This window comes from Sciurus carolinensis, chromosome 14 (genome assembly GCF_902686445.1).
Source record: "Sciurus carolinensis chromosome 14, mSciCar1.2, whole genome shotgun sequence".
Taxonomy (NCBI): Eukaryota; Metazoa; Chordata; class Mammalia; order Rodentia; family Sciuridae; genus Sciurus; species Sciurus carolinensis.
The window spans coordinates 11,150,606-11,175,683 of NC_062226.1; the positions used below are offsets into that span (position 1 = coordinate 11,150,606).

At 54.6% G+C, this 25,078-nt stretch overlaps 1 protein-coding gene across 1 annotated transcript in view; it reads right to left on the reverse strand.

Moving 5' to 3' along the window:
* The window catches only part of Crb2 (crumbs cell polarity complex component 2), a 31,685-nt gene extending 26,297 nt beyond the window's left edge, over positions 1-5,388 (reverse strand). Inside the window, exons 1-2 of the mRNA XM_047525474.1 lie at positions 5,334-5,388; positions 3,528-3,687 (exon numbers count right to left, since the gene is read on the reverse strand). Coding sequence (XP_047381430.1) covers positions 3,528-3,687; positions 5,334-5,388 — 215 coding nt within the window. The remainder of the gene's footprint in view (positions 1-3,527; positions 3,688-5,333) is intronic.
* Between the last annotated feature and the right edge of the window lie 19,690 nt (positions 5,389-25,078).

Below are 25,078 nucleotides of genomic sequence, written 5' to 3' on the forward strand. Positions count from 1 at the left end.
TGAGCACCCCACATCTGAGGCCCCCTTGAACATTAGTTCCCACTGCCCAGGAGGAAAACTGAGGCTCAGAGAGTGACAGGAACTGACCCAGAGGTCACATGGCAGGACTGGAATTAGAAAAAAAGACTCCTGACTGCCCCGCTTGGCCTGGGCACAGTCCCTGCATGTCCACCACCGCAGACGTGCCAGGCTAGCGCCCCAGGGCCCAGGAGGAGCCAGGTGGGTTCCTCGCATACACCCGGGCCGCTCAGAGGGGCCAGGGCTCATTGGCTTTGTGTCTCTGGGCGCCCGCCTGCTTCCAGTCTTCTGCTGTCTAATAAGGACCTTTTGTGAAGCAGACAAAACGAATCAGACAAAACAAGACTCAGCCTCTGCCCTCTGGAGCGCAGTCCGGGTGGGGAGCTGTCACCGTACACATGTGACCGTGGCTGGGAGGCCTCAGAGAGGCATCTTCCATTCTGGTCGTGGGATGTTGAGTGATTCCTGTCCTTCTCTGAGCCTCAGTTTCCTCATCTGGAAAGAGGGACCGTTCTCTCCCAACCACCTGTTGGGTTTGCTTTTGGATTGCATACCATGCTGGATGTGCAAGGTTTTAGAAGGAAAAGGGAGCATGTGAGTAAGATCAGAGTCAGGTGTCAGGGGCCCTGGACACGTGGAGATCCAGGTACCGGAGTATGGATAAGTTCACAGACCTCGTCGGAGAGGCCTGGTTGGGTTCAAATTCCTTCTGTGCCAGGACTAACTGTCGGAGCTGAGCAGACCTTTGAAGCTCTCTGGGCTTCTGTCTTCAGATCTGTAATCGGGTTATAAAAATAATGCACATTACATGGGTTGTGCCGTAGGATAGTGTACGGCCTGCCACAAAGTACGTGCTCTGTTCAGTCAGTTCCCACTATTATTTCTAAGTTTTCAGTTATTCATTCAATGAACACTTACTGAATATTTACTATGAGCCAGGCGCAATGCTAGGTGCTCTCCAAATTCCCTCAATCCTTCTAATGACTCCATTATTATCGCCATTTTACAACCAAGGAAACTGAGGCACAGTGAGGTCCAGTCACTTATTCAAGGTCACACAGCTTGTAGAAAGGCAGGGCTGAAGTTGGAACGCAGGTCTCTTGGCCTCTTTAAATCCAGCTTTGAGACATGTGCTTCCCTTTTATAGTTCAAAGTCCTCCACCTCTCCCCAGCAGCAGCCCCTGTTAAATAAATCATCCACTAACGGTTTCTAATTCCCAGACTTGGTTGCAAATGAATTATTCACATTGTAAGGCCTGCAAACCGCAAGCTGGGCCTCATTACCCAGGAAGGGCCGCCTGCCCACAAGATGCCGTTCCCTCCCCTGGGCATGGGTCCTGGCGGGCCAGTCAGAAGTTGCCAGAGCTGGCGGGCACCAGGGCCCAATGTCTGAGCCCTGCTCTGGGAACTGGGAGGAGGTATTTTCCTTCCCCTTTCCCAGTCTTTGCTTTCTAATAAGCTCCCAGTCCTGGGTTGAGGGAAGACCTGGGTTCTAATCCCAGCTCTGCCCTGAGCAGCTGCGTGACCTTAGGCAGGTGGCTTACCCTCTCTGAGACTCTGAGGGAAGCTAAGCCTACCCTGTAGGGCACAACTGCACTGCTGACTCTGCTGGTGCCTCGTAGTGTTGTGCCCTCCTGCCAGGGGCAACCCTTGGCCAGTGACTGACCAGTGTCGGGCACTTCCAAAGTTGGGCTTCCTTGCCTCAGCCAGAACAATTCTGAAGGACCGGAAACTCCCAGGATCCCCAAAGGGGCCTCCATTGCAAGCTCACTACAGGTTAGCTTCTCCTGCATCTTCTGCTCCTTCCCAGTGGATCTGTGGAGGGCACACCCCAGTAAGCCTGCATGTAATCCTCCAGCTCAGAGTGTTTCCAGGAACCACCTGAGATTCTTGTCACAGACAGTGCCATCCTGGCACTAAATGAGACCCGATCCAAGTCACCAACAGAGTCCTAACTCCTAGGCAGTCTGAGACTAGTTTCTGGCACAGTTCAACTGAGAAGATCCTAGTCTCAGGTTGAGCCCTGATGTCAATCACAGGCTGAATCCAGACTCTAACTGATCCCTAATCTTATCTTAGAATAAGCCCTGATCTTGACCCCAGACTGATCCCCAGTCCTGTCCAAGTCCTGCTTCTGATCAGATTGAGCCCAGGGTTCCATGGAAATTAGGGTACCAGAGGAGACAGAGTGGAGGGTGGTAAGTGGGAGACAGGGGAGACGGGAGCCTAGCTTTGAGAACAGAAAGAGACCGACACCCAGTCAGCTGGGAGGTCCGAGCCTAGAATCTCCGTTCACAGAGAGGTCTTCTCCAAAACACCTAAGCAGGTTTTCCTCTTGGTGGAAGAACCAAAATCTGAACCAAGGATGGGAAGAAAGATCCTCATGGCCACCATCCTGTGAGCAGGGTGTGTGTCCCGGGCACTAAGCCATGGGATTCCTTTGGCCCCTCAGAACAACCCCGTGGATTCAGTTGTCACCCATTTCACAGAAGAGAAAGCTGGAGCTTGGGAAGCCAGTGACCGCCTCTTGCCTCAGTCATGGCAGAACCAGCGCTCAGGCCCTGGGCCTCTCCGTACTTCTGTGGGATCCAGGTTCAGGCAGTTATCAGTCCCCTGAAGAGAGGCCTGGGGCTTCCAGGCTTTGCCACCTGACCTAGCTGTTGGCCAAGTCCTGAGCCTGCCCAGGGCAGCAGGGGAGTCGGGGCAAAGCGGAGGTTGGGCGCCAAGTCTGCTGCTGGGACGCTCCAGCCCCAGCCTCAGGCAGGGCCTCCCAGGCATGGCATTTGGTTCTCATGCCCTTCTCCCGAAGGCAGGCGCTGCCATTGTAAGCTTGGCAGGTGAGGAAGCAGGGCCAGAGAGGAGACCCACTCATCTGGGCTCACAGCGCTGAGTCCCCAGAATCCCTCATACACGGCCTCCCGCCCCTGTTCACCTGCACCGAAGAATGAAGGCCACTTCCCATGTGCTCTACACTGGATCCATCATCCATCCATCCATCATCCATCCATCTGTCCATCATCCATCTGTCCATCATCCATCCATCCATCCATCATCCAGCCAGCCAGCCAGCCCCTGGGTCAACAGTTGTACAGTAGCATCCTTCACGTACCCAGCCTGGGATGGATGCTGCAGATGGAGTGGGGAATCCGAGCCCGCCGTGGACTGTCAGGGGAGCCACAGATTAAACAAACATGCCCGCAGGAAGAAATGCATCACCGAGCGCTAAGTGCCGGGAGAAGCCGCCCCGGGTGTTGGGAGGGGTATAACAAGGACTCTCTCTCTCTCTCTCTCTCCTCTCTCTCTCTCTCTCTCTCTCTCTCTCTCTCTCTCTCTCCCTCAGGGGTCCTCCCTTGGCCCCAGGGAGCTGTGGGCAGAGAACCTGCAGAGGCAGCACTGAGGGCGTGGCCTCGGGGGACAGAGGCTTCAAGAGAAGCAGGAATACTCCTCCAGAGAGTCAGCCAGCGTGGTGAGCTGCAGCCAGGCCACCTCCAGGGGTGCAGCCAGGCCACCTCCAGGGGTGCAGCCAGGCCACCTCCAGGGGTGCTGGCTGCAGGAGGTGAGTGCGCGCCTGCGTGGGGGAGGGGGAGGGGTCCTTTGGCATGCCTGCCCCTGGATTCACTTTGCGAGCCATCCAGCTGGTGCCGGAAGCCTCCAGGAACCGCATGGGAGCTTTAGGAGAAATAATGAGAGTGGTTATTTCAGGAGGAGGAACAGCACGAGCAGACGGGTGGAGGTGGGGAACAGCAGGCAGACCCAGGAAGGCGGAGCGAGGAGACAAAACAGAGGAGAACCTGCATCCAGCCCATGGGGACATCATGGCACCCTGGGGAGGCTCCGCTCCCACCCCACACCAGTGTTGATATGTGCTGCCTGTCACAAGCTGACTGTGTGCCCAGAGAGGCTCTTGTGTGTGCCTAGATCTAGGAAGAGCGTTGCTGCAAGTGCCCATTTTATGGACAGGAAAATCAAGGTCAGGAGAAGTTAAAGTCTATCTCCCAGGAAGGAGCATGACGTGAGGGCCCAGGATACAATCCATGGCCTCAGCTCCAAAGCCTACACCCTTCACTTCCCTCATGTGCCCACCCAACAACCAGAGGAGATCTGGGCAGGTGTGGGCAAGTCCTGTGCCAGCTCCCCTGCAGTCTGTCTATCTCTCCTACTAAACCGAGAACTCATGTACCTCTGCCATCCTGTGCTCCCGTGTGGGCACCAAACTGGTGCCTAGGACACGTTGGGGGTGAACCACCTCCATGGAGCAAAGACTGAGGTGTGCCCACCAGACACTGTGTGGTCGCTACCGCCTCGTCCCTATTGCAAAGGTGGGAAAGCGGAGTCCCAGGGAGCAAGAGGGAAGCTGCGATTCACCAGGCAACGAGCATCCAAATCAATGAACTAATTAATGAGTAAACGAGCGTGAGTAATGATGAATGAACGGCCCAGTGGACGGAGAGGAGGCCACTGGAGGAGTGAGACCTGGAGGGGCACAGGGTGCGGGACGGGGGCCGTGGAAGCAGCCCTCCTCCATCCTTACCCCAGTCCACCTCCCGCTTCCAGGAAAAAGGCCCCTTTGCTCTCCTCTCAGCAAGAATTCCAGATTCTCTGCCAGGCTGTTGCCTAGCAACAGTGCCCTGCCTGGCCAACCCCACCCTCTCAGTTGGCCGGGGCCAGGGTGTGCAACCAGCCTGTGCGCCTGGCCGCTGGCAGGCAGGGACCCCGGGCTCCCAAGGTGGGGAGAAGGGATCAGGGATCAGGGAGGAGGCCTGGGTGGGCTCTGAGACCCCCGAGGAAAGGCCGCGTGGACCGTGGATTCTGGCACAGGGCCTGGAACAGGGAGGGAGGGGCACGCACTCCCACAGGCCTGCGTCTGCCGTCCTGGGTTTGAGAGACCTTGGAGCAGTCACTTCCCTCCCTGGATCCGCTTCCTCCTCTGCAGAAGGGAGACTCCGTGCCCACTCCCCAAGGGAAGGGTGGGAGGACAGGAGGGAGCACAGAGGACTTGGAGCAGGCTGCTTTCGTGAGCAGCAAGAAGACAGGGAGACGTGCAGTGAAGCCCCAGCCTGCAGGGCTCCCCGAAGACAGCCCTGGCCGGCGTGGGCTCTGGAGGGCTTCTCCAGGTGGAAATGGGGTGGGAGAAGGGGCGACACTCCGGGCCAAGGCCTGGAAGCCCGAACTGAAGTGCGTCTCATCAGCTTGCATCTTCTCGTGGCCCGGTACGTTGCACTGGATCCTCACCGCGGTCTCCAGGCTGGACCGAGCGCGCCCACTTCACAGGAAAGGAAGCGTGGGCTCGGAGAGCCAAAGGGATCTGAGGTTACCTAGCGGGTGAGCAGCAGAGCCCAAGTCCAGCTGGCTCTCCCCTGAATGCCTCATATGGCGGAACCAGGAGCAAGAAATGTGGTCACGGAGTGTGCAGCGACCTGGGGCCACAGTGAAGAAATCTGGGCAGTGGCAATGGGGAGCCATCGATGGTTGCTGAGCTGGGAGAGAATGGCCCAGGCTAGGTCCTCGAGTCCCTTGGTGCTGCCCTGGGCCATCTGTCTCCACCTCCTACTCTTGCCACTCTTCGCATCCAAGCACCCCGCCCTCCGCCCCCACTGCCTCTCAACCACCGCGAGAAGCCATGTGTGCCGGTGGAGAATGTAAAAATATACGTGCAGCCGAAAAGACAACAGCGACTGCGCTCAGCTATAAATACTCTGACGGGTGCGGAAACGCTCCTCCAATCCCGCTTCCTGCTGCCCGAGGAGCGGGGGCACGGTGTTTGGCAGGTGGAGAGGGGGACTCAGGAAGGGAGAAAGGAACAGGGATGACCATTTGCGGACCTACTTTGTGCCAAGCACTCTGCAAACCTTATGTCACTGAGTCCTCACGAAACCCTGTCAGTGACTCACTCCTCCGATCCCCTCTGTATAGATAAGGAAACTGAAGCACAGAGAAGTAGGTCATCTGGCCAAGGCCACTCAGTCACATGGCGGCTGGGAGGAAGCAGTGAAGCCGGACTTCCAGCAAGCTCCGCCTGGCGGGAGAGGCCAAGCCCAGCCACCTGCCAGTTCTGCACGGAGAGAAAGCCGGCCTCAGGGTCTGCCTCCCTCCCTCCTTCTCCAAGGCCAGAGAGAGCTGAAGGCTCCCAGGAACTCGCCCACCTTCCATGGCTCCCCATTGGCCACATCCAAAGAACACACTCCTGGGTGCAGCTGTCAGGTGCCGCGATCTGCCTCTGCCCGCCCTGCTGCCAGAGCCCAGATCTGAGCCGCACCACACTGACCCTCTCTGGCAACCTTTACAGAGCTGAGTGCTCTGCATCTGTACTTCCCAATCCATTTTCCGGGGCCATTGTCACCCTCTGGTTGCCACCTCCTTAGAGAAGGCGCCTGGGCTTCCTCCGCTGCTGAGATTCCCCCAATAACCTGCCCTTAAGTGCTTTCCCTATGAGACCCCGGGCACTGCCACAGTCCTGAGGACTTCCTAGCAGCCAGAGGAGAAAGGTGCCCCCTGGTCAGGGAGCTTAAAGGCAAGCGGGGTGGTTGTTTATCTTCAGGCCTTTCTTGCAGACTCACACTGCCTGATAGAAAGATCATGTGACACTTCAGACAGAGCTCTCATCTCCAGAGTTTATAAAGAACTTAAAAAACTTTACACCCAAAATACAAAGAACCCAATCAATAAATGGGCTAAGGAAATGGGCAGGCCCTTCACAGAAGAAGATACACAGGTGAGCAACAAATAAATGAAAAAGTGCTCATCATCCCTAGTAATTAAAACCACCCTAAAATTTCATCTGACTCCAATTAGAATGGCTATTATCAAGAACACAAGCAACAACAATAAGTGTTGGTGTGAATGTGGGGAAAAAGGCACACTCATACACTGCTGGTGCAGTTGCAAATTGTTGCAAAGCAGTGTGGAGATTCCTCAGAAAGCTTGGAATGGACCCACCATTTGACCCAGCTATCCCACTCCTCGGTTTATACCCAAAGGACTGAAAATCAGCATACTTACTAGTGATGCAGCCACATCAGTGTTCATAGAAGCTCAATTCACGATAGCTAGATTGTGGAACCAACCTAGATGCCCCAATTGACGAATGGATAAAGAAACTGTGGTACATAAACACAATGGAATATTACTCAGCCATAAAGAAGAATAAAATTATGGTATTTGCTGGCAAATGGATGAAGTTGGAAAACAGCATGCTAAGTGAAATAGGCCAAGCCCAAAAAACCAAAGGCCAAATGTTTTCTCTGGTAAGTGCATGACAATATATAACGATGGGGGGTGGCAGGGGAAGAGAAGAATGAAGGAACTTTGGATGGTGTAGAAGAAAATAGGGTGGGAAGGGGTGGGGGACAGAAAGATAGTAGAACGAAACAAACAGTATTGCCCTATGTTTATGTATGATTACATGAATGGTGTGAATCTACATTGTGTACAACCTTAGAAATGAAAAGTTGTACCCCATTTGTGTGCAACGAATCAAAATGCAGTCTGTAGAAATAAAAAAGATTTCAATAAAAAAAAGAAAGATCATGTGAGCCACCTGAGCAAGTTTGAATTTTAACTTTCTAGTAGTGACTTTTAAAAAAAAATAAAGAAAAAGTGGATGAAGTTAGTTTTAACATTTTACTTAACCCAATACACTCCACATACAATTTCTGTATGTAATCAAGATAAAAAATTAGAGACGTGATCCTTTTTTTTTTTTTTTTTTAATATACTAAGTCTTCCAAATCCAGTTTTGGAAGTATTTGTTTTACACTAACCACTATCTCAGTGTGGATCGGCTGCAGGTCCAATGCCCAGTAGCCATGTGGCCAGTAGCTGCCGTGTTGGGCTGCACGGTTCGAGGGTCAAGCCCCTGAGAGTCAGGACCGCCATCCGACTGACCCTCATTGTCCCCAGGGAGTCCTGGTACGGGAGGCTCAGGCCGTGTGTGCCGATTGATGATTGAATGAATGAAGGCCGGAGACCGTGCAGGGTCTGGAGTCAGCCTCCCAACTCGGGCCCTGGGAAGAGCATGGAGATAATTCTAGCCTCCCATTCGAATCCAGTTCTCTGCATGACGTGAGTCCCTCCCCTCCCCAGATCTCAGTTCCCCCATCTGGGTTGGATGTGCTGATTTTTCTGGGCTTTCTCTAGAGGAATGTCCCCTCGGTGACGTTCCCTGCCCCACGCCACCTCACGACCCTATTCTCCTTCTCCCTGTGAGACAGAGGTCTCTGGAAAGGCCTCCAGGCGGCCTTCTGTACGGAGTGGAGCCAGACCCCAGAGAGGCAGAGCTCCTGCCCCACGAGGCCGGGCACAGGCCGCAGGCCCGGGGTGCTCAGGCCCGTCCTCCTCTCGCTGCCTCCTGCGTCACCACCACACCTCACACCGCCCAGGGCCAAAGGAGATCAGGGCCGGCTTTCCCTCTGGTCCTGCAGGGCTGAAAAAGGAAGCCAAGAGGCCTGTGTGGGTCACACGGGGAGCAGGAAAGGACCGACCACAGCCGGGAGCTCTTTCCCTTCTCTGAAAAATGGGCACAACACCTGACTCCTCCTGTCACACATCAGTGCCTCAGATCCAGGTTCTGCTGCTTCACAGCCCCGTGGCCTTGAGTTCGCTGGGCCTCAACGTCCTTATTTGTACCAGGGGATCATAAATAGAGCGACCTCACGAATCTTTGAGCCCATGAAATGCGTGCACACGCGAGAGCTCACCAGAGCGCCGGGCACCCGTGAGTGACAGTGTCACCCTCGTTACAGAGCTGCTCCGCGGGGTGCAGGAGGCCAGGGGCGACGGCCTGGCTCCCTCCGAAGTCCTCTCTGGAGAGCCGAGCACCTTCCGGCTGCAGAGGCCGTTGTGAACTCAGAAGCGTTGTTCTTGCAAAGCCGTTTGTAACCGTCGCGGCCGTGGGGAGACGATTGTGGATTAGTCTTTTATAATCCGAAAAGCACTTCAAAATCGTAAATCACTCTGGAGCCCGTAAAGCTCTCTGTGAGTGCTTTCCAGACTGTTGAGTGCTGTGCACGTCGAGGCGAGCGGCCTTTCAGAGACACGGGCGAGAAGCAGGCTGGGCCAAGGGAGCGGGAAACGCCACCCCAGAGCGTGGAGACAGCCGCTCGTCACCCGCGAGCCAGCCGGTGCAGAGATTCCAGCAGATCTGCAGAGTCCTGTGATTCTCTCTGAAGCCGCGAGGCTCTCTGCGCCGCTGACTCAGCCCAGCGGGATGGCCTGAGGTGGCAGGAGCTGGCCCACCTTCCTTCCTTGCACACATGCCTTTTCTTTCTCCCACAAAAGCATGACCTTGACATCATTTAAAGATTTCCTTGTTGGGCTGGGGAGGTGGGGCGCTCCGGGCCCCTGGTGAACTCGCCCGAGGTCCTCAGGCTGCTCTGGAGGCCCCCACCAATGAAGGATGCGAGAGCTGAGGGCAGGTGGAGGCTGCTGCCTTGGAGCCTCTGTGAGGCCGGCGCAGGGAGGTCCTGGCTTCCTAAGTCACCTTCTCATCTGTGACCTTGGGCAAGTTCTTTTCCCTCTCTGAGCCTGAGTTCCTCAACTGTCACGTGGGGTTGATGACGCTCATCTTGTGTTTGCGTCATTGAGTGGCTTGGTATGCGGGCTAGTTCTGTCCCTGCCTCTACCCACAGGCCTGAGGGCCTTCCAATAAGGCCAAGTAGAAGGCAAAGCAGCTTCTGCTGGGTAGGGAGTATGAGCGTGGGTTTTCAAATCAGGAAGATCTGAGTTTGAATCTTTCCTCTGCAACAAACCAGCTGTATGTCTTTAGGCAAACCACATCACCTCTCTGAGCCTCAGACACAATAATAATCTCTATCTCATAAAATGTTTGCAAGAGGACTGGGGGGTGTAGCTCGGTGGTGGAGTGCTTGCCTGGCAGGTGCAAGGCCCAGGGTCCAATTCCCAGCACTACAAACAAAACAAAACCCAAAAATGTTTGCAAGGGTTCAAAGATATGATCCTACGGCAGGTGGGGCACAAAGCCTGGAAGATGAAAGCTGCTCAGAATGGTGACAGTGACTCCCCTCCCAAACTGCAGCCGGTTCTCCTTCTGTGGTGTTAGATAAAAGCCTCTGGGGGCTGGGCTGTGGCTCAGGGGTGGAGCGCTTGCCTGGCATGTGTGAGGCCCTGGGTTCGAGTCTCAGCACCACATATAAATAAATAAATCTAGAAAATAAAGGTCCATTAACAACTAAAAAAATTTTAAAAAAAGAAAAGAAAAAGCCTCTGGGCCCAGTCAGAGACCTGCACCCTTGGGGGGTTTCCTCAACCCTCCAGAAACTTCTTTGGTACAGTCCCCCCTCCTTGTCCCTGCACTACGCGTGTCTGAGCTGTGTGCTCGCACCCTGTTCTTGTCGGGACCTGGTTCCTTTGCGCCCCTCCCTCATGCTTTGCTGTGGGTTTCGCAGGGAGGAGAGTCTACACTGCAGCCACACAGTGAGAACCAGCGCTGACAGGATGGCCACTGCCGCACAGTCTCCCTGCCCTCTGAGGGCATCCCTGGTTTGCTCCACCCTCGTCGCTAGTCCATCTCCTCCCTGAGGGCCAGAGCGATGGCCTTCACGGTCCCCCAGCACCCAGCACAGTACCTGGCCCTCAGTGGGCAGCTCAGAAACCAAACACCTGGTGAGTAAATGAATAAATGAGGGGGCAAGAGGCCCTGAGGCAGGAGTGGACTGTGTGTTGTCCAGCACCCTCAGCTGTCAAAAGTCAGTTCTGGGCCAAGGGAACAGTAAGAGTCAGCTCCTTATTACTATAATGAAATGCCTGAGGCTGCCTAACTTTACAAAGAAAAGAGGTCTGTTTGGGATCGCATCTCAACCAGGAAGGCAGAGCAAGTGAAGTGGGGGCCATGCGCAGGCTTTGTAACAGCCGTTGGGCAAGAAGGACTTCAGTGCCCTCCTAAGGTAGGTTCTCCAGGGACCTCCCACAGACCCCACCTCTTAAAGTTACCACCTCCACATCACCACCCAGGACCCAGCTCAACACACAGACCCGTGGGAGACAAACCACGTCCCAACCATAGCAGGGATGGATCCAGCTCCCTCCTGCAGTCAGGATCTGACACTGACACAGATGGGTAGCCATTCTCGGCCCTAGAAATAACTCCCTGCCCGACACATTCTTGGCCTCTTCCGGTTCCTGTGAATGATAGCACTTGGGGATCTTTCTTTGCCTTGGGTCTGATTCTTTGTCATCAACAATTGTCACCAAGAGTGACAAAGACCCAGGGCAGTGGGTCCCAGAACTGGCTGCACATCAGAATCCAGTGGAAAGCTTGAAGAGCCTCTTGGACGTCTCCCTTTCCCTGAGATTCTGGTTCCAGTGGTGTGTGGGGCCTGAGGACCTATTATATTTATTTAAATTCTAGGAGATTCAAATATACAACTGGGTTTTTCTATGAGTGTTGGTGGAGATTGCACTCGAAGCCGTCCTTGGGTCAGGCTGTGTGTAGGCCCGGCCAGCGGCGGGAGAGGAACATGCGTGGGCTTTGGAGCCACTGTAGACTTGGGGTGGAACTCCCCTTCTCCCGGCTCTGTGATTTTGGGAAAGTTACTTAACTGGCAGGCAGAATTCCTACCCCATCGGTTGGCTGGAGGGAACCAGTAAGAGCATGTGGAATTACCTGGCCCAGGGTCGGGCCTAGGCTGGGCGCTCCAGCAGGTGCGGTTCTGTGGCCTTCCTGAGCAAGCTCGGAGTAGGAGTGGGGACAGGCATGACCCCACCGCTGGCCTGAGCTCCTGATGGGTGGGGCACAGGACTGGGAGAAAGGAGGCGTGGTCTGGCCCATCGGGGATGTGTGGCCTTGGGCAAGTCGCTCCCACCTCTAAGCCTCGGTGACCTCCCTTCAGCTCAATCCTGGGAGGCAGGTAAGAGGTAAACTTTGGAAGCAGATAGACCTGGTTCAACCAATTATCTAAGGCAAGACACCCAACCTCTCCAAGCCTCAGTCTCCTCATCTGTCAGATAGGCGTCCATTGGTGCACACGTCTCTCCCCAGTTCTGCATTCAGTGTCTCCCTGGTAGCTTGAAATCAGCCACAGCAGGAGAATTGACACTGAGGTAATTGGTGACCCTTAGAAATCAGCGCCTCCTGGTGACAGTCCCTTTCTCAGGGTACTCCAGGACTCAGATAATGGTACCTTTCACCATGGGTGCTGGGAGAATCACCTGTTTCCTGTTTTTCTAAGCACTTTGCACAATACCCGGGACCCAGTGGGCATTAACACAGGTTAGTCAAACACAGTCGTCACTTTGTCCCTGGCCTATTAAAAGATGTTCACATCTGTCATCTCATATAACTTTATAGCTCTAGGAAATTTCTAGAGAAGGAAATTCAGGCTTAGACAGGCTTGCTAGCTAACTTCAAATGCACTTAAATATTGCAGGCCCACCATGCAAGTTATTATTTTAAACCCATCTCATTTCAGCCTCAGGACACCCTCTCTCATTACAGATGAGGAATCAAAGGCCCAGGATGGGCGAGTGACCTACCCGAGGTCACATTTTGTCTGAGCCTTGGTCTCAGTCTAGAGCATGTGTCTGCCAGGCACCCACCACCACATCCAGCGGCATCCCCCTCTGGATGAGGACAAGCTTTGCTGATGTGCTCTCTCTGGTCCTCTCTAGCCCTTTCCAGCTCTGACGGCCTCGGTATTTAAATCAGCACATGAATATTTCACAAGCATCCTGAGCGAAAATAACCCCCTGCCTGGTTATGTCAGGCTGCAGCCTTGGTCGCTGGGCCGCAGCTCTCTTGCTATTTACGAGACTTGCTATTCTGCGAGGCCTCCCAGCAGCAGCCCACGGAATCAATAGTCTTTAAATAAGTAATTAGAGGAACTGAAGACGTCGGCATGGCCAGGAAGGGGGTGGGGGCGGAGATCCACATACCCTGCCAGGTTTGCCGGCAGGGCCCCTTCTCTCCCTTGGTCGGCCTGGGGTAGGTGAGAGACAGGGAAGGGAGGGAAGAGGAAGAGGAAGGAGACCCCTGGTTGGCCCTTTGTGTCAGGCTTTGTCTCATTACTGCCACACACAATGTTCTGGTCACTGAAGCTCAGAGAGGGGAAGTCAGTGGCCCAGCACCACACAGTGAGCAGGTAGCAGAGGTTGCAGCCTCTGACTTCCGGCAGGGTCCTGCTGTTGACATGGGGGCTGAGTAACTGCGGTGGGAGGTTTCCCATGCACTGCAGGACGATTTAGCAGTAGCCCTGGCCTCATGCTAGAGACCAGCCACACAACCTCCCCACTGTGACAACCCAAAATATCTTCAGATGACATTTCCTAACGTCCCCTGGGAGCTAAAATCACTCCTGGTTGAGGACCACTACTGTGGGGCCTGTGTTCACGGAGCTGCTCCCTCCTCTGCTTTTAAGATAAGAACTAAAATCCTTCTCTTGATCTAGAGAGGCAGCCCTGGAACTGAAGCTGGCTCAGTGAGAAAACTAACTTGGCTCCTCACTGGCTGTGCAATATCGAGCAGAGTTCACAACCTCTCTGTGCCTTGAAATCCTTCTCTGTAAAATGGGGGCCTCCCAAAAGGTGAGCATGAGGTTTAAACCAGTTAGTACGCACAAGGCATCCAGAACAGCGCCTGGCTGCACTGTTGTGATCCCAGGGGCTGCGTGACCAAGCCCCAGCCCCTTTCTGTGGCTTCCCTGATGCACTCTCCCTCCTACCAGCCCCAGAGGAGTTGGGAAAGGCGCAAGGACGGCCTTGGTCCCAAAGGATCCCAAGGTTATGGGGCAGGGCTGCCCTCCTCCCTCCTGCCTGGTCAGTGCCGGGAAGGAGCGCCCAGGCGCGGCACTGTGCACTTTGTTGTGCTGACGTCTGTGCCTCCTTCCTGGGAGGAAGGTCCCTCCGCGTTACCGCGTCCAGCCCCTCGTGTGGTTGAGGGAACCCACGGGGCCTTTTCCGGGATCGTCGGACAGGGCAGTGCAGCCCCATTTTCTGAGGGCACCCGTGTCACCAGGGTGTCCGAGAGTCCCCATCTCGAGGCACGACACAGTTCCCTTCCCCCTGGCGTGGCGGGTGTTCCTGGTCGGTGGCCAAGCCTCCTCGGGGTGACTCGGGAACCCAGACTCCCTCCTCCTGTGGTGCACCCTCCCCCAGAGCCTCCGAATGGCCTGATTTCATTGAGGACAAGGACGGAGTGGAGGACCGACCATGGGAGATTTTTATGGGCCAGGCCTGGAAGTGGCCCAGGTCACATCTGTCCATGTTCCACCGGCCAAACCTAAATCACATGCCACACCTACCCACAAGGGAGGCTGGGAAAGGTGGCCTGTGTCCAGGAGGAAGAAACAGAAGGGTGGACAGTGGCCAGGTCTAGGTACCTGGGCTGAAGGCTGCAGGGGCAGAAAGGAGCAAGGCAGGGGACCTGGCCTCTTAGAGCTGGGGGTCTAGTGGCAGGTAGGGGGTGGGGTGGCTGCAGAAAATACAGGGGCTCCGGTGGGGCTGGCAGTTGCGTCAGCCCCGACCATTGACCCCCAGAAGTCCATTCACATCTCCCCGAGGCCTCCCACCGCCCAGGGCAGTCAACTGCGCTGTTTCCAAAGGGCTGCACAGAAGCAACTGGAAGGTCTGATCTGCCTCCCGAACGGCCCTATTCTCTGCCTCAGGCCCAGTGGCAAGAAAGGGGTGCTGCTCTCCTCAGGGCTACTGTCACTAGACGCCACCGCAGGCCTTTGCTCCCGGCACGACAGCACTAGCTTGGTTCACCCGCCCCGCCGGACCCTCCAGAACCAGTTCTGCCGGCCTTCCTTGCTTTGGTCCCCCTGCATCTATGGGGAGGTCCCAACCGCAGAAGCGAGGGGGCAGATGCTCTGCACTCCCAGAGACCAGAACATGGACATGTGGCCTGCAGTGTGGCCAAGTGGGCACACCCTCCCAGGACTAGAAGCTCTAGAGTGACACCAGGGCACGGGGTCAGTCAGACACTCAAAAACTGGCGCCCCGGAGGGTGTGTGGCGCGTCATCTTTGTGTCTGGAGGCGCCAGCAGGGGCCACCGTTGACCAGCTGGCAGGAAGCAGCCTCCCTCCTGGCACCTTGGCAGGCTCACCTCTCTGGGTTCCGGTCAGGCCTGTCCCTCCAGTTTCCCTGTCCACTGTAGAAGCCACCTCATCCCTTTCCAAACAACTCCTTCAGGTGACCTAGAGCAGTCTGCCACCGCAGCCAAGCACCCTGGCTAATTCAGCCCCAGTACTGCCCCCGAGTCACCCGAGTCACCCAGCAGCTCCTTCTTGCCCGCCTCACCCAGGCCCAGCTCAGACCCTGGACGGCTCCAGCACCTTCCACCCCAAAGCCAAGGCACCCATCTCTTTCCTCCAGGGGATTCTGAGCAGACCTGCAGCTCTCCTGTCTTTTCACACACCTTTAACATGCAGAGTCCTCGAGAGGGCTGTGGCCAGGGCCGTGTGACTGGGTTTCTCTGTCATCCCACACGTTTTATTTTATGCATTTAAAAAGACGATTCTGCTGGGCCTGTGGCCCAACCTGTCATCTCAGCAACTCGGGAGGCTGAGACAGGAGGAGCACAAGGCCCAGGGCAGCCTGGGCACTGAGTGAGACCCTGCCTCAAAATAAAAAATAAAAAGGGCTGTGGATGTGGCTCAGTGGTCCAGTGGCCCTGGGTTCAATCAGCAGTACTGGAAAAAATAAAAATATAAAAAATAAATTAAAAACACAATCCTGAGAAAGGGTTTGTAGGTGTCACCTGATGCCACAGGGTTCAGGGTACGAAAAAGGTGGACACCACTCTGGTTTGTGGCTTCTGCACCAGGAGTCCTGTCATGGCATGGGTCCCCTTGCCTTGGGACCACTGCTGGTTTGAGGGGAGCCCAGTCTCCCACTCCATTCCTTCTGGAGAGAGCTCCCCCCACTTGGGGGAAGCTCCTCTCCCACCGTCTCTGGGTGGGGGGTCCCGGCAGCCACTGCCATGTTGTCAGAGCTCCTCACTCTCCAGCCGTAACTTAACCAGCCTCTGGCTAAGCTAAGGGGGGTCCTGACCCAGGCAAGCAGACAGACCCTGGCCTGAAATGCTTTTAATAAGAAACTGGAACTGGGGGGCAATGGCTGTGAGGACGCTGGAGCCCAGGCCAGGCTTGCTTCCCACAAAGCAGGAGAAGCCAATCCGAGCGGAGAGGAAAGCTGGACGGGGAAGAGCGGGGCGGCCGGCGGTGGCCTGCCTTCTGCCATCCGGGTTCGCCTCCTTGAGTTCCCACTTTTTGCATCCGTAGAGAGGGAGCTGGTCGCCGTCTCTCTGGCTCCTGCCGAATCCCCAGAGGCTGCACGGGGCCAGCAGGGTGAGCAGCGTGGCCAACTGTGAAGGAGTGAATGTCCAAACCAAGACAGGAAGCACAGGCCTCAGAGAAGGGCCGTCGCCTCCTGCGGGTGGCAGCCTGCACAGGAGGTGGCCTTCAGGGTGGGGGCGTTGTCCGGAGGCTGGAGAAGGTAGCTGGGGCTGGGCTGGCCTGTCAGAACGGACAGGAGCACTCCTGCAAGCAGTGGCCAGGCCAGGCCGAGAGCCCAGGCGGCTCTGACGAGGCCAGGGCACCATCCAGTGCCATAAGTCCTGTTGACCCTGTCTCCAGGGACTCCACTGAGAAATCCAGCTTCTCCTCTCACTCCTCCCAATAACTCTCCCCAGGCTTCCCTCCGGAGCCACCCGTGATCCCACCTGCGGCTGGATGCAGTGGCCCCTTCAGCCCCAGTTCTCCGTGACTTCTCTACTGCTTTCCACCTTCTACCCTCGACCCACACTGTGGCCCCCAGCGGCTCTCTCTCTGTCCTTTTCAGGGTCCCCTCCTCCTGTACCCAAAGCCATCTCTGAGGAGTGGTGGCCTCCCAGTGCCTCTCCTGGATCCGTTTCTCACTGATTGTCCAATCTGGACAACTTCATCCCTTCCTGTGGCTTCAGGGACCACTTAGGACTAGGCGGTCCCAAATTTCCACACCCCATCAGCTTCAGACCCCATCACCCCATGGCTGGATCTTCTCTTCCAGACTCTCCACAGGACCCAGGGACATCTCGGACCAGACTCCCCCTCCCGCTGCCCCTACAGCCTGCACCCTCATTAGGATTTACATGGCACTTCCTGTCTGGCGCTCGTTGAGGATTCTCAACCTCTTCAAAGTCAGCAGGAAGCAGGACCCAGCCAGGCGGAGCCAAGCTGCACGGGTGGGGCCGCCTGACTCCAGGGTGGCGCTGTGATTAGGACTCGGGAGAGGGCGATGCCGCTCACCTCTGACCCTCAGGCCTCCCGGGGCTTGGGCAGTAAATGTTGACCAGATGGATTGGCACCACGCTTGGAAGTCAGCGGTCAGCTGCTGACCACACCGTCAATTATTCAGGCTCCCTGGGATTCAACCAAGAGCCACGGTGTAACTAACACACGGCTCCATTGTCCTCACACCCCATCCTTCCCCCAGAGGCCTGGGCGGGTGGACAGCCAGCCTGCACAGAGACCTCCGCCGGCCACACGTGGACCCCACTCACCCCTCCACCAATCGTTCAGCTTTTGGGAGCCTCAGGTCTTCAGTCAGGTCTCCTGGAGGCTTCCTGGGCTAAGGCACGCAGGCCCCAAGGGCAGAACTGCAACCAGCCACCACAAGTTACCTGGGCAAGTTCAGTTCAGCTCCATGGGACACAGACTTTCCTTGTCACCAGAGACAAACACTCTGGGGGTCTGGAGCCACTAGTCCACATGGGTTTGAGACCATCCACAGGGGACGATCATTAGGAGGGAGAACCCAGGGCTGTCAATGAGTAACAACTGGAATTTAAAGGTGCTTTCAAGTTCACAAAGCTTTCAATGACATGCTTCATCTTGGGGCCTCGAGCCTCTTTGGGAACCAGGTGCTGCAAGAATAAAAACACTTTCATCCAACATTCGTTTATTGAGGGTGCCAGGCACTCCGCTAGGTGCTCCGGGAAGCTGGAGAACGGCGATGGCTGCCCTCGAGTAACAGTACTGAGCAATGACAACGAGAGATTGTCGGCGAGTCAGGAACCTGGGGTTCCGAACGGTTCACGTGCTTTGATGCACATCACCCTCAACAACCCGGCAAGGTGGCTCCAGCTTTCAGGCAAGGAAAGTTTTTACAGATGAGGCACAGAGAGGGACACAAATGTGCCTAAGGTCACGCAGCCTATGTAAATAAAGGAACAGAATTGGAACCCAGGCATGTGATTCGAAGCCCTACCTCTCACCTCTCTGCTCAGTCCTTTGAGGGAGGTAGGTGGACATTAGGTAGAAGATCACATAAGTAATGATCTAAGGACAGAGCTGTGGAGGAAAGACCAGAGGGGGCATGACAGGAAGGACCAATCTATTTAGGATGAGTGATGGGGGCGGGGTGACAGTCAGAATGGCTTCTTAGAAGGGTCTTTTATGCTGACTCCTTCAGGAAGAGGAGTTCACTGGGGGAAGGACCCAGGGAAGCCCATTCCAAGTGAGAAGACCAGAGCTTCGGCCCCCTCCCCAGGACCATTAGCCTGGCCAGGGATGGGCACAGCAGGAATGGCTGGGCCTCAGTGTCCCTGCCCCCTCCAAGAGCCAACTTCCTCTTTGTATTTTTAGATCTCTCGCTTTCCGATGGCACAGCTGGGCGGGCAGGCCTGGGCCTCTGTGGTCAGGTTGTTTATGCCCCCTGGCAGCCCCTCACCGTGGAGACTGGCATGCAGGCCCACTGGAAGCCCTGCTCCTTCTCTGACAGTCAGCAACTGCCCCGGGGCCTCCCCACCACACCACCCTGTCTGCTTTCTCTCCTTCTTCCCACTCCACTCCATTGATACCTCTCTGTGCCAGACACTGTGCAGGGCGCTGGAAAGACACCTAAAAGTGACACAAGGGCCTTTTGCATCACGTGCACTAGAGTCCGGGTCAGTGTGTCTGAGTAACAGTACAAACCGGGACCTGTTTGGAAGGGAAAGGGGTGTCACTGCAATGATTGACGATGGATTTTGCCAGCACTGCAACATGAGCCCAGGCAAACGGATTCATGGTCACTAAAGTTCCACAGAAGGATGAAGAGATGAGCAGCAGAGATTTGGCACATTGAGGGCAGTAGAGGGTGTCCTGGCAGGAGTGACAGCATGTGTGTGGCAAGTTTAGGGAAGCCTGTGGAGACCATGGTGACGGGTACACAGGTCCCTATGCCCCAATCCTGAGCCATAGAAGGTGGAAGGGAAGTCTGGGTGGGAAAACAGGGACAGTTTGAAACAGCTGAACAGAAAGCAAAAGCCTCTCAGCTCTGCCCCACCTGTGTCCACGGCAGGCATCACTAGTTGATCCCAGCACTCTCCTTCCAGTGAGCCCTGATCCAACCTCATAGCCCTCCACACAGTGCTCTGGGGGCAGTCGCTGCCAACTGTCAGGCTGGGATGGGGGGCTAGGTAGCAGGCCTGAGTGTGGACTTTGGTGGAGATGAGGTCAGAGGCCAACTGGCAGAAGCCTAGAATTCAGGAGTAAGGAGTTGAGCCATGCACAGTGATGCACACCTGTGATCCCAGCAAACTGGGAGACTGAGGCAGAAGGATTGCAAGTTCAAGGCCAGCCTCAGCAACTTAGTGATACCCTGTTTCAAAATAAAAAATAAAAAGGGCTGGGAAGGTAGTTCTGTGGTAAAGAGTTTAATCCCAAGACTACAGATTAAAAAAAAAAAAAAAAAAAGGAGTAAGTAGTGGGATGTTATGTTCCAGGTGATAGGGAGCCATTATGGGATATGAAGGGGGAGTGATCAAACTAAAGGCTAAGTGTTGGAAAGGTCACTGCCTGTGGAGGGAAGGAAATGGGGCAGAGAAACCGGCAGCCAGGGGGTTCCCATGTTCCCACCCCAACCATGAACTGGAACTAGGTACAGAGAAGTAGGCTTGGTGACCAAGTGGAGGGCAGGAGGAGAAGGTGACTAGAGAGACTCCCCTTGACTGGGAAGGGACTCTGGGCAAGCAGGTGTGGTAGCGCCACAGTGGGAGGTCCTGATAGGAATCTTCCACCCCAGAGGTCACCGCACAGTGAAGGCCACCTGAGACTCCACGTGGGGGGGAGGGGAGCCAAACCGGTTTGATGGGTTTCGCCAGCAGCAACACCAGCCTGGAAAACTCAGTTTTAGAGGAAAGGAACGAGAAAGTGAATGTGGAGGTGGGCCTCTACCTACAACCAGCAGGCCACAGCTAAGTCAACCACAGCCAGACTCTCAGGTGGGGAGCCAGAACCTTCTGATCAGATGTCAGAGGTAAACAGCCTTATCCCTCTTTCTCCCCTTCACCCCAACCCTAGGGCTGAGCCCAGAAAAGCTGTGGGGAGGTGGGCAGCAAGAGAGACACATGGTCCCCAGACACACCACACACACACACGCACACACACACTCAAAGCCCCCATGGCTCCCAGCCCAGCTTGGGGAGAATTTCGAGTCAAATTTGAGCCTCAAGCTTTAAAACTACCAGGTCTTAAGCAAAGCAAGACCGTTTTTATAATATCAAAAGTGTCTGAAAGCACCAACAGAGGCGCCCAACCTGGGCTGGCGGGAGGGGGTGACAAGGTCCAGTAGGTGGCAAAGGGTCATGGAAAACAATATTCCTACAAGAAATTCCCCAAGAAAAATGGAGGGACGGTGTGGCTTGGGAGGTGGGAGGGGAAACTGACCAAACATGAAACCTCTCCCAGTGCTTTCCTGATAACAGGGCCCTGAAAGAAAGGGTGGATTCGGAATGCCAGGCCGTAAGCCTTGACCTCCCCGCCTGGCAAATTAGCCCTAAATGACAATGGGCCAGATCTGAGTACGCATCCCTCGGGGTCTGGTTTTAACCTGTAGGACCAGCCCCTGATGGTCAAAACCAGTGATTACATCATCCTCATTGTACCCTATAAACCCAAACCCCTCTGTAACTGACTGGCCATTTCCTATTCCCACCCAGAAAATGGGCCCCAATGGAGCCTGAGTCCGCGAAGGAATAAAGGCTTCTCTGAATCCATTGAGGTCTGTGCTTACAGGTAGCAGTTATCAGAAAACTAGACCAGAGTCATAATGTGACCTAACAAGCTGAAAGTCCCTCACCAGCTATTTACAAAGGGAACATAAAACACAGGATCGGATTTGAAGGGGAAAAGATTGCTAGGACCAAGATGGAAAGAGGTCTTCTTGAGAGGTAGGCAGAGGGACCCCACCTTCTGAATCGGGTTTCCACTCACCCGTCCCTACAAGGCAGGGAGTCATAGCGACAGGAGACAAAGTCCTGAGGGAAACAGGGTCACTGGTTGGGACTGGGGCCTGGGACCCACGCTGAGCCCTCCCTAGGTTGCGTGAGGCCCATGGGGGCCTCTCCCTCCAAGGCCAAACACAAACGGAAGCAGCCGGGGCTGAATCTGCTTTCCAGGAAGAGGGAGCAGGCAGCCAGCCTCTGCCCTGGCTGGCCCACCACTTCCAGCAGGGTGAAAGCAGAGACTGGAAGGAAAAGGAATCAGGGGCTCAGCACGAGGCCTGGGAAATGCGTCTCAGCCCTCAGCGGAAGCCCTGAGCCCTGAGGCACAGCTCTCTTTTGGGGGAGGGAGGCCAAGAAGGGAGTAACTGCCTCAGCTTCCGCCCCACACCTGGGGCTGCAGAGAAGAGTTTGGTTTGGGATCCTCTGGCTGTGAGGGCCCACGGAGAGTGAGCTTAGGAGGCTCAGGGGTGCTCAGGAGAGGACTCCAGGGAGCCATGAGGACAGAGCGGAGGCTGCACAGAGGGAGAGAAGAGGCTGCAGGAGAACAGAGCCTTGAGAAGCCCACTTAGGAAGCGAGGAACCTGGAGGAAGTCGCCCAGGAGCCCTGCCTCCGCCAGATCCGGCTCCTGGCCTCCTCCAGGCCAGACGCCCCATCTGGCGGCTGCAGGATCCATCTCTCACCAAGCCTGCTGCTCTGGGGAACGTAATGGCCTTTACGTCTGCCCAGGTGGGCAGTGGGACAAGTTTACCTCCCTGCTTCCTGTATCCCCCGCCTCCTTGCTTTGGCCGCCACTCAGGCCCGGGCTGTCCTCCCCTCCAGAACCTATTCCTCATCTGATTTTACCAGCCTGGTCTCATTCCTTCTTCCAGTGTCTTGCCAAGTTCTGGCTGGCTCCCTGCCAAGAGCCAGTGGTGGAGCCAGTGGAGGCCTCTGTCTTCAGACCAAGTCCCACGCCAAGCCCTGGGACCCTTCCCACCTAGGGCAGCAAAGTCAGCCTGTGATCTGAAAGCCACAGGCTCTTAAAAGTTCTTCTGACTCAGTCCTCATGCCCCAGCTATGTCAAGGGGGTTTATGTGCTGGGTCAGATACTAAGACGTGAAGACCCCAACACCTTCCCCAGCCTCTTTTCTGTCCTCTAACCCCCAGGCCAAACAGGGCCTGGGGTCTTATTCTCCAAACTCCATCCCTAAGATGAAGGCACAGGGACTCTGAAGGGTAGCTGATGCCCTCAGGGTCAGGGGCCTCCCTACACCTCAGTTTGCCCTCTTTAGGAAACCCATCTGCCAACTGGGGCCTCCCTTCCATCACTCATTCAAAAACATCAGCTCTAATCCACATTTCATGCACGGTGGAAGTGCTGCATTGTCCCTAACATTTTGGAGAGTTCTGGAATGGCTTGCACTTTCGCAACCCCCACCCGGCTCTGTACCCGAGCTGTGGCTTCTGCTAAATTCATTTAAGGTCTGGGTTAGCTGCCGACCCAGACCTGCTGTTTCATTCTTCCCCAGCTCAGAGGTGTGGGAGCCAGCCAGTTCCTTCCTATTGCCCCCAGAAATCCACCACAGAAAGTATTTGTGTGCAAGGCAGGTGGAGCAAAATTTGCGGAACTCAGAGGGATGCTTTCAAGTGCCACAGTTCATAGAACTTCAAACAAATCTTCTACGTTCTTTTGCCAGCTCACCCCTGGGAAGTTTTCACAGGTCCCTTTCTCTCACACAGCCACACGGTTCCCAGGTTCCCTTTTCTCCATTTTTCTTTCTGCATCTCTTTCTAGAGAGGCAATAAATGCAAGGGCTCTGCTCCCCCATGGCCTGGCTCTGTATCTTATCAGCTGTGTGTTCAGAGGAGAGGCACCTAACCTGTCTGAATCCCAATTTTATCACCAAGTGAGGAGCAAGCAAACTGAATGTAACAGGGTTGGTGGTGAGGATTTCATAAAACAGTTTATAGGAGACACTTGACGGAGTGCCAGCTCAGTCATGTTAGCTGTTATTACTGTCACTCACCCCTTCAAACCTGTCTTACTCTCCCGGGTGGAACAATTCAACCCTCTTGGACCATCTCCCAAATCCTGCCCATCTTTGCATGGTTGAAGAACTCAGAACGGGAGCTTTGTTTAACAGGACTGGCCTAGTTTGGGAGGCAGTCAGGTGAGGTTGTAAATGGGCCCCATTAAAACAAATGGGCCTAACAGTGACCTCAATTTGATAAACACTAAGCAAATGTCATGCCCTTCCTTCCTCTTTCTCTCTACTTCTCAACCCTGCAGTACCACAGGGTTGAAAGTAAACAGCCATGACCAGCAGTGGCGGATCCCAAGTCTAATCAGCCTGGACTTTCTTGAACACTGAGAAAGAAGGGCTATCTTTTAGGGGTTTCTATGCAAGTCTGAAATTAATGGGAACCATCTTTCCTATCTCCTGGGAAAAGACTAAGAATGAAGCCAACGAAAGAAAAGGACAGTATCTTGATGAAACCATTCAAAGTCCTAGATCCAGCCAGACCTAAAGTCACCCTTAGGTTTTCCAATTGTGTGACACAATACCACCCCTTTTCTTATCTAAACTAATTTGAGTTTCTGTTATGTAAAATTGAGTGAATCCTAATAGAGAATTTCAACTAAAAATGTGGTTTATTATAAAACAAGGGGGAAAGTCATGGACTCCCAGTGCAGGAAGTATAACCATAAATCACAGGAAAGGAAAGACTGCCTCTGACTTAATCTCCTCTCTCTCTCTCTCTCTCTCTCTCTCTCTCTCTCTCTCTCTCTCTCTCTCTCTCCACACAATCTCCCATTTCTGCTTTTCTCAGCAGGTCTACTCCATTTTTTTTTTTTTTTTTTTTTAACCTCTGCAGACCAGTGTTTCTGCTGCTCATTAGCTCATCTAGAAAAAGTCTCAGGGCTGGTTACCAAACGCTAAGATTGGGTCCTGTGACCCACACTGAACATTCATTGTAGGGTGCATACTTAACTCTGGATCTGAAGAACGGGGTCAGGCCTACCAAGTCAAATAGACTAAGAATGGTGAAAAAAAAAAAAAAAAAAAAAAAAAAAAACAGTGCTGTTTTTGGGACAATGGAGAATAAATGGCAAACAGACAAAACCAAAAACCAAACAATCATTGGATGATGATCTTGACTGTATGGTGAGATGAATTTTGGTTTTATAACCAACCTCGCCATGACTTGCTGAGGGTCAGACCCTTGTCAAAGGAGTGCCCTGAGTGGGAACTTTCACTTATGGCCCCAGATTAGGGACAGCTGGTTTGCTTGGGTCTTCCTTCATATGTTAATACCTGAATCATGCCACAGGCACCAGAGGGGGCTGGTTCTTACCCTGGTCCTAGCATCAGCCCTCCTATGGCGTATTTGAGTTTTACAGAATTATTGTGGGAAACAGCTGTCCCAAGGTCTGGAGGTGGGCAGGGAGCTCTGCAGGAAGTAGCGGGAGGGAGACCTATTGGCATAGTTGATCACTGAGACATATGCCTCACCCTCTGTTGTGTGCCAGCTTCATGGGGAGTGTCTCTGGGCTCTCAATGACGCCCTCAATCACCGACCACTCCCTGTGTCAGAGGTGGGCTCCTGGAAGCCATGTTGGTACAATGTGACTGTTGGCTGTAGTTGACTGTCCTGGGGTGGACCTCTGACCAAGCTGAACAGTCCCTTCTCTGGACTCTGGGACTTTGACAGAGGAAGAGTCCTTTTCTCTGCAGGGCTGGAGTATGTGAAGCAGGAGTTTTCGGGTGGCCACAACAACCCTCCACACACACACCAACTCCCTGCTGAAAAGTCTGAGAAGAGCTGGCTGGTTCCCTGTCCCTTTAGCCTGCTGTGCTCTAGTATGAAAGTGCCTGGACAC